This window comes from Rattus norvegicus, chromosome 3 (genome assembly GCF_036323735.1).
Source record: "Rattus norvegicus strain BN/NHsdMcwi chromosome 3, GRCr8, whole genome shotgun sequence".
In the NCBI taxonomy this organism is placed as follows: Eukaryota; Metazoa; Chordata; class Mammalia; order Rodentia; family Muridae; genus Rattus; species Rattus norvegicus.
Window position 1 is genome coordinate 97,605,328 of NC_086021.1, and position 9,288 is coordinate 97,614,615.

A 9,288-nucleotide genomic window follows, 5' to 3' on the forward strand; every position below is an offset into this window, starting at 1 on the left:
CCTTTTCAAGATTTACCCTGACACAAAATTTAGACACACCTCTTCTTAAGCCCGTCCAGGGCAAAGAAAGCCTATTCCACGTGACGGTTCTTAGACCAGCCGCCTTCCCGTAGCAGCCTTAAGCCATCTACTACTTCCTTTATTTAAAAATGTCGTGACATTTGAACTTATTCTGTGTTGTCTACACCTGAGCACTGCACATGCGTGCCATGGCACGTGAGTGAGTGCCAACTCGCAGAGCAGGGGGCTCTTCTACCTGTGGGGCCCAGCAGTCAGAGTTGATGGCAGGCACCGTCACCTGCTGAGCCATCCTGCAGACCCTTCCCCTGCTTTTCTTCCATTCCTCACCCACCTGCTTTAAGTGTTTTTTCAGCTCTAATGATTCCGGTTCTGGCAGGATGGGTAGCACTTCTGCATTGGTGGGGGCAATCACCTGCAGCAGAGAAAAGAAAAAGAGACCTGAGCTTAGAGTGGACTGGAGGAGCTCTGCTTACAGACAGCAAAAACCATGCATGGGAGAGGTGACAGACACAACAGCATCATATGCTACACTGACATACGAGAGATATGTGTGAGAGCAAATACCATGTGTAGGGAGAGGTGACAGACACAATAGTATCATATGCTAGCTACACTGACATACGAGAGATACATATGCAGACAAGAGCTATACCTACATGCCTAAAAATTGCCTCAATGATATTGGTGACTCTCTAAATAATAGGACTATGCATCATAATTTCTTTCTTAAATTTGCTTTATTTTGTGAGACTTTTATTTTTAATCATGTGTAGGTCTGTGTGTCTGCATGTGGGTATGCACATGTGTGCAGATGCTAGCAGAAGCTGGAGGCATCAAATCCGGAGCTGGAGATAGAGAGGGCTGGGAGCCACCTGCTGTGGGTGCTGGGATGTGAACCCGGGCCCCTGCAAGAGCAGGAAGTGCTCTTAACTGCTGAGCCATCTCTTTAGCCCCTACACTTACTTTCCATTTCTTTTCTTATTGCATTTATTTATTTGTATTTGGAGGGAAGAGGCATTCCATGTCACATGTGTGGAGGACAGAGGACAACTTTCCACCATGTGGGTTCTGGGGGTTGAACTCAGTTTGTCTGAGTTGGGGGCAAGTGCCTTTCCCTGCTAAGCCATTTATTTTCCTAAAATTTAATAATGAACACATAGTGAGCTTTCTACAAGAGGTTTAATATACTCACATCACTGATTATGCTAATATAATTTTAAATGTGTGCTGGAAAACAGCTTCCGACTTGAAACATATAGGAAAACTGGTACCTGATTATCTACACTTTACAGAGTGACATATACAAACGTCACAGTCTATGGCTTGTGGAGCATGTAGGAAGAGCTCTTTATTCTGGAAAGACTGAACTCTATAACTGGTCCACCCAATAAAGTCAAAGCAGCACTAGAAAAATGTGTTTTAATGAGTGCTACAATAGATAGTCCGGAAGAAGGCTTAGGACTAAACTGGGTTTAGAACAAGACCCTCCTGAATGCCTCACCCTGTTGCTGTCCAGATCCACCAGCCACACGTCATCAGGCATTTTGAAGTCTAGCTTATAGAGGAAGAAGCTGGCAGGGACTCCAATGATATATGGGGTTGGAGCCAAGAGTAGCTGTGGAAAAGATAAAAGAGGATAAGGAACAGAGACAAGACCTATTGTGAGCACTTAAGTCAAAACTTCTCTAGATAAGGAAATTCAGACAATTCCTTTCGCAAAAATATCTGCAGGTGGATGTATTGCGAAATTTAGAATCTTTCAGATTTTAGAAAGGTAACAATACACTTCAGTATATTAATAGCTACCGCACCATAGCAAGGAATCCATAATCGCTAACCGTAACAAACAGAAACCAAAAATGTCATAGTTTTACTATAGAATCTGCAAATCCATCCAAAATTTCAAACTAGTGAGTTCAGAGTGATAGAGGGGCAGTGCTGACTAATGGCTTCTTTCCTCAAGAGCCAGGGACAGTGCAGCAGGAAGACACCTTGAGACTCACCTGCTCTGCCGAAGCCATGCAGGTGGGAAGCAGCGGGATGACAGGGAACATGTACTCCAGGGGGTAGATCATTGCCACAAACGCCATCACAGACATGGAGAGTGCGTTGTAGTCTCGAGACTGTAGCACCACCTGCCATGGGCACACCATAAATCGCTCAGCAGGGTAAACCAAGGTTTGCTAGGAAATGGCTCCCAGCAAGCGCTCCAGTTTAATTTCAGGCTCACCAAGCCTACAACTGCAGCTTATCTCAGCAATCACCATGGCTCCAGTCCCCGCCCTGCCAGTCACCTTCCAACCCAAACACGGTAGTAATCCTCTCTTGAAGCACTTACGTTCTTAGTTCTCCAGTCCCTGTCCTAGGACCACACACTGGAACTGATATCCCCAGAGAATTAACTCCGTCTAACAAAGAACTCAACTAAGCGGGGCTGGGGATTTAGCTCAGTGGTAGAGCGCTTACCTAGGAAGCGCAAGGCCCTGGGTTCGGTCCCCAGCTCCGGAAAAAAAAAAAAAAAAAAAAAAGAACCAAAAAAAAAAAAAAAAAAAAAAAAAAGAACTCAACTAAGCATTCCACATAATATCAACATCCTAATTCAACTCACGTACCAAATACCTGCTATCTACCTGCCATCACATTACCTCCTAGAAATAAATAAAAGAAAAGGACACACTTCCTGGTTCTCAACAGACTCATGTATGACCTAGCTCTCTTCTAGAAGGGTCCACAGAGCTGGCCTCTCACCTTGTGCTCCAACAGGATGCAGGTTAGCACCTGAAGACAAGCATCTACACCCAGAAGTTCCAAGGGAAGGTGAAGAGGGAAATCTACTAGGGTGAACCGGGATGGATCTGGAAGAGCAAATGTCAGGGCCTGCTGCACTTCCTGGGGTAGGACCTCAATGTCCACTCGCTTCTGCCCAGAGACAGGCACCGGGGAGCGTAGCAACCGATAGATCCAGGCCTCGATCTCTCGAAGGTCATGCAGAAGGGCACTGGACTTCTCCTCCACTAGCAGTGATCCAGTAAAGATTCGCCACATGGTGTCCCTAAGGAACACATGGGGAGACTCAGACACAGAAGCAATATCGGCTGATACCACTGCAACCCGATAAAACCATCGATTACACCTCAGTGATAACAGGGAGAGGAGTATTACTAGGGAAGCCCGCTAAGCTCAGGTGGGACCAGAGGGGATATATGATGACAAAAACGGGTGTAGGCGGTATGTGATGGAACCCAAGGCCATGTCCACATCAAACTTCTTGGCATTTCTCGAAACGCAGCTACAGTATGAAGGCCAGTGCTCAGCAATCTTTACATGGGTACTAAATTGTTTAAACAGTCCTAAAGGGGCTGAAGAGATTTCTTTCTTTTCTTTTTAAGATTTATTTTCTATATGTGAGTACTCTATCACTGTCTTCAGACACACCAGAAGAGGGCATCGGACCCCATCACAGATGGTTGCAAGCCACCTGCTGGGAATTGAACTCAGGACCTCTGGAAGAGCATTCAGCGCTCTTACCTGCAGAGCCATCTCTCCAGCCCTAGAGGAAATCTCTTTTCCTCTCACAAACTAATCATGTTAATCTCTGAACATTTTCCCTTTCATCTGAGCATAAGCAGCAAACCGTACCTTTGTACACCTCGAGGGATGCCCGGTTTCTTGCCTAGGAGCCGTTCACTACAGCAGTCTACCAGACGTTTGAGAGTATACAGACACTCTCTGAAGGTAGAGAAGAAAGGGTAGTGGCTAAGCACACACAGGGATGTCAGGGTACTGTTTCGGGAGCGGTTGCCTGCTTTTGCCCTACGTTTGCCCCGAGGAGACTGGTTTACGTCAGGAGTGGAGTCAGCACTAGGAGGCTGCAAGGTTGAGCCACTCTCTGAGCTCTCGGTGGCGGCCTCTTCTGAGGCACAGGGGGCATGAGCTCCTTCCTTCCCACGGGGTCCTGCTCCGCCTTCCGCCTTTTCCTTTGGCATTCGCTTTTGAAAGGAACGGTAGAAGTTGACACAGATGCCATAACGGGTGACTCCAGTGTCCTTATCGGTTAGGGTGAAGACAAAAGAGGTATCATCTCGGAGGCTCATGCGCCGTTGCCGCACGCTCAGACATCCCTCTGGCTGGCAGAAGAACACCACATCTGGGGGCAGGGGAAACTCCGGGTGGTCCTCTAGTGGGTACCTCCGCAGAAGTTCAGGAGTCTGAGCCACACTGTCACTGCTTGGATGCCTGAAGGACAGAGAGGCACACTCAGCAGCCGAACAGCATATAACACATCATCACACTTGAGCCACACTCAACAAATGGAGCTCAAAGGTACTTTAGGATAGAGTTTGGCTGGCAGACTAAACAAAGTACACGCTGTCACGAAGACACTACCCTGAGAGTTTCAACAAGAAAATCATCGCTAACACCTAAAGATGGTCAGCACCTTAGCAGAAGAAAAATCACCATAAGAATGTAGGCAGATAGAGAAATACAGGGTGCTTTTCCCCTTTTTACAAACTGTGGAAACTTGGCTATAAAGAATATATTTGCTCAAAACCCATAAGGCATGAGTTAAAATAATTTAGCATGTGATTATTTATGAGGGGCAGCCTGCACAAAGTGGAACATAAAACACATAACAAGAATTCAAGGCGATAGGAAAGGGCAAGATATTCAAAGCAACGTGATAAGGTCTGGGAATAACGAGGCATTGTGGCTGCCTCAGAGAACAAGGGGGTTGTCGGTCTTCTTGGTTACCTGGCCCCTACGATCACTAGATAGTCAAGTAACCGAGGGCAGAACTTCTTTTGCACCATGGTTCCAATGTATCAGTTCATCGCAGAGAGACTTCAGGGCACTGAGCAAGGAGCCAGCGTTCCAGGGAGGAATCTTGATAAAATCTGAAAATCCAATAGGGGAAAAGTGCTGATAAACATCTAGTGCTATGCCCAAGGGAATCATCCTTCTCAGGTTCACCTCGGCAAGGGGCAGAGGTCAGAGGCCTTCCACTTCGATACTCACGGTAGAATCTGACACTTGTTGTGCCCGGTGATTGTTTAGGTGTATGGGCTTCCAGGGTCAAATTTCAAACGGAATAGGGTTGAGGATGTAGCTTAGTGACCAAGGACTTAATCTAGTATGGATGGGGCCCTGGTTTCAATCCTTAGCACCACGAAAAGGAGAAGAGGAGTTGAAGAAATAGTGGCACAGACTACTAACTAGCTCATTTCCAGCCTAGTTTCTGGGACTCTGTTTCTGAAAAATAGACCTAGACAGTCTAAGCTAGATTGAACAATTGTAACAAAAAAGTCACTTTCAGGACTACTCCAGGGGCGATTAAGATAAAAACAGTCTTTGTCCAGCACTAATCTGTGCTCTTCCGTCTAGGTGGAAATCTAATCATTCTGTCTCACTGAGCAGTATTCAGCCTGATGTCTAACTATCATACAGACTTTCCGGGTAACTGCACTCAGACAGCAACAACAGCTGGATACTGTAGTCCACCAGTTTTCTCACTTCAAGGTAGAAAGGGGGCCCGCAGCTACTGCTGCTTCCTCTGCCCTTGGTGCTGAACCATAGCTCTTGTCTATTCTGGTCAGAGTCAGTAATGCAGTACATTCCCATGAGTCCTGGGCGTTCTCTATCTTGTGGGTATTATGAATTAGGGACTGAAAATACCGGGGTTTCTGCAAATATAGGGGATGTGTTTAAGGGAATTTCTAAACATATTAGGAATCAATTATTTCCTGGGAGCCAGAGAAATGGCTCAGCAGTTACAAGCACTCATGGCTCCTCCAGAAGGTTCAGCTCGGAACACTGGCACTGGATGGCTCACCCCTGCTGTAGTGCTAGTTCCAGGTAAACTGTCTATATTTCTCATTAGATTTTCATATACTTCTAAATAAAATGTTTCACTCTTGTATAGGGCATTTCCAGTGCTCCAAGATTTTGCTTCTATGATGTCACTGAGACTTTGTTCACTGTACACACACACACACACACACACACACACACACACACACGTACCCATAAACACACACTTCATTTGCCTCGTACACTCCCATACCACACACATAGATATTGCCTGTGCTGAAGGTACTACTTGATCTAGATAATTAGTTCTTTTATTTTTTTTTCCTCCTCGACCCTCAAACAAGACCTATTTACAATACCTCTGGTGTCCTCAAAATACTGTTCCCTCTTTCCCCCTTGCTCCCAATAGAGGACCCATAGGTAATAGGATTCAGTTTTGTCTCCATAGCGACTCTGGCTCCCAGAACTATTTATAGCAGAGCCATGGCCCCTCCCCTGCTTGGTGACCGAACAGTGCTAGCAGCTGCTACTCCAAACTCAGCCATGGTCCACAGCACTTCATCCTCCCTAACCCTGGGTATGCCATTTCCACGGACAGCACCTACTAAGAATCAGGTTATCTCCACTACTGTCTGTGTTCAATTTTATTTTTAATCCCACGTTCAGCTTTTAATAGAAAGAGCTCTTCACCACCAAGTTCTGAGCATGCCACACATTCAGTCATTTCTGAGATTCATCGCTCTTAATAATCCTAAGCAAACCCTCTGGTTCTCCCAACTGCATGAACATATTGCAAAAGTGGAGCACCTTCACAGAGCTGAGCTCCCTTCCTAAGAGAAACGAAGCTATGAAATAGGACACAGGCAAAAACCATTCTGCGTTCTCTACAGATGGATCTACCTACAAGCAAGCTAGATTGAGCTCTGTATCACAGCACCTTACCATAAGACAGAATTTGTAGAACTAGAAGCTGGGTCTTAAATACAGGTTTACACTGAAAACCAGAAGCATCTTCTGGCTAAAATTCCCTCCCAAAAAATAGTGGGCGCTGAAGCTTTCTCTCACTAGTAAATTCGTTATGGGGCCTCTCTAGTGTTGGTGAGATGAAGCTTCCCTACAAGTTCAAGTCAATTGCCATATTCCACAGTTCTCCTTTCAGAGCTGCAAGAACACAAGACCTTGGGACCATCCTAGCTACCAGTGGTCAGATGTAGTTTTAGCCTCAATTCTTATCTCATCAATACCCACTGACTACAGGTACTCAGGCTACAAAGATAATCAACACTGTCCTTCTCTGCCTTCCCCACAGACTCTAAATCCTCTACCACCACCTATAACTCAGTCTTCATAACCAACCAGGCCCTGACGCTATCTCTTGCTTCAATCTTATTCACTAATGTAAAGCTCCTAGCTTCTGTCCTGCTCTAGTCCAAATCTCTAAATGCACACCTTGCTGCTAATCCTACATCACCATTCACGTCTAGAGTCCACGGACTTTTAGGTAATCTCTGCCTTTCTAGCCTACAACGGCCATGCTACCAACCCTGTGGATTTGTCCCTCATTTGGGGGAGGATCTCATACTAAAAACCACAAGAACCCGACCCAAGGACGGTATGACATCTTTGCTGACGTGAGCACAACGGGAGGCTTCCTCTCCTTCCTCCTCCCCAGGCAGTGACCTTGCAAGCTCATCAGCAGACTGGTCCAGCATGGGGGAGAACTGGAGCAATGAAGCCAACGATGGTTAGGACTGAGGAAGGAGCGAGCACGAGGGAGAATTGAGCTGCGGGAGGATGGAAAAGGGAGCGGTTGCAGAAAATGATTAAATGGTGTGCCTAGTCTTCAGCAAGCCAATATTGAAGGATGAAGTGTAAGTATATAAGTATATTTTAGAGAACCAAACGTGGTTCTCCAAACGTTGAACAAAAATAAGGCGTGCGCACGCACGCGCACACGCGCCAGGCGCTGGTGCCTACCTCGGGCCCGGGGCTGGACAGCTCTGCCCGCCCCCTCACCTGCTGGACAGCTCCTCGCCCCCACCCGGGAACCCGCCTCGCGGGCCCGCAGCCCACCAGTCGCGCGGCCGCTCCGCATCGACCCCCGCCTCACTTTCTCAGCAGGCTCCACGCCCCCTCGCGCTCGCGCTCGCTCCTTCAGGGCCGCCTCAGAGACCCTTTCCTCCTGGAACCGCTTTTCCTCTCAGGCGCTACTTTCCCCTCAAAGACCCACACAGGGCTCCAGACCGCACGCGCTCCCTACCTACTCTCCGAGGAACCTGCCAGGCCCGCCGGACGTCTCCGAACCGCGAAGCGCCCGTCGCTTCCTAGCCCAGCGCCGCGGCGAGCCGGCGCCAGTTCCGCGTCTGCACCGGGGGGCGCGTACCACTCAGACCTGATGCCGGAGGGGGAGGCTGAGGGGGCTGGGGCGGTACCATTCGCCGCCCGGGGGACGGGGCTGCACCAAGTGGAGCCCAGGGAGGAAAGTCGGCTACGCACACACCTATCGCTGTGGGAGTGGGAACGGGATGGGGAGCACTGGGCCAGCCCAGTGCAGGTAGGTGTCGAGGGGAGGACCCAAAGGAATACATTTTGTTTTGGTTGCTCGAACAGCTTTTAATTCGGCTTGGGTATAGAGTCCGTCTTGAAGAAATGGTGATCAATCCGAAAATACTTCGCAAGATAAACTGCCTCTAAGACTTTCTGACAGTTTATCCAAATCTTATCTGGCTCCCCCTGCACGCTGTTTGGGTGTGCCCAGCCTCCCAGGCTGGAAGGCCAACTTGCCAGAAGGTGGAATCTACCAAGTCGGGATGGCGGGGGGGAGCACTTTGGGAAGGAGCTGCCAGGGTATTACCTACACCAAGGTAGGGGAACGAGAACGGTGCCGCGATGCCCTCTGGGAAATGGAGTCCAGTCCTTTTGACAACTCAAACATTTGTCATCCTCCACTGGCCTACGGAGACTTTTCTTCGAGTTCCACAGGGCCCAGAGCCCAAAGAGAAGTATTACCGGGCCCTGGGTCTTTAAGTCTGTACTCTTTTTCGGATGCCAATGGAAAAAGTAAGACAATTTATCCACACACGTGAAGTGTACAGCTGAGTTATTGCTGAAGATCCAACTCCTCCCCTCACAGAAAGAGCACCTGCTCCTACCTGGGTCATTAAGGGGAAGGAGCACCGAAGCCGCGGGCCTAGTGAATAAAAGCTGTCTGTAGTTTGCCTCTCTCCTCTGAGTCTGGAGGCAGAGCCTAACAGACACAGGCTTCCTCTGACACGGCAGCACCCCGACACTCAATCTAGAAATTTGCTTCCCTAATTCTATATTCATCTTGGCCTTCCTGTTTCAAATGCCAGATCTATTGGTGAAGCAGCCTGAGGCACTTAGAGCCAAGCCACAGAGTGATAGTGGAGAATTTCTTTGGGGCACCATGAGGAAAAACAGGAAGTGGTAGAGGCAGGA

At 48.1% G+C, this 9,288-nt stretch overlaps 1 protein-coding gene across 49 annotated transcripts in view; it reads right to left on the bottom strand.

Moving 5' to 3' along the window:
• The window catches only part of Madd (MAP-kinase activating death domain), a 43,548-nt gene extending 35,187 nt beyond the window's left edge, over positions 1-8,361 (bottom strand). For 12 of the 49 annotated variants that reach the window (XM_039106031.2, XM_063284777.1, XM_063284773.1 and 9 more), the window contains exons 1-7: positions 8,090-8,346; positions 4,774-4,916; positions 3,661-4,257; positions 2,770-3,073; positions 2,025-2,156; positions 1,523-1,636; positions 353-433 (exon numbers count right to left, since the gene is read on the bottom strand). In XM_039106031.2, coding sequence (XP_038961959.1) covers positions 353-433; positions 1,523-1,636; positions 2,025-2,156; positions 2,770-3,073; positions 3,661-4,257; positions 4,774-4,832 — 1,287 coding nt within the window. In that variant the 5' untranslated portion in view covers positions 4,833-4,916; positions 8,090-8,346. Of the gene's footprint in view, positions 1-352; positions 434-1,522; positions 1,637-2,024; positions 2,157-2,769; positions 3,074-3,660; positions 4,258-4,773; positions 4,917-7,509; positions 7,814-7,939; positions 7,960-8,089 lie in introns of those variants that run through there. The other 37 variants (XM_039106022.2, XM_039106019.2, XM_039106028.2 and 34 more) reach the window with 11 other exon arrangements.
• Positions 8,362-9,288: the final 927 nt, after the last annotated feature.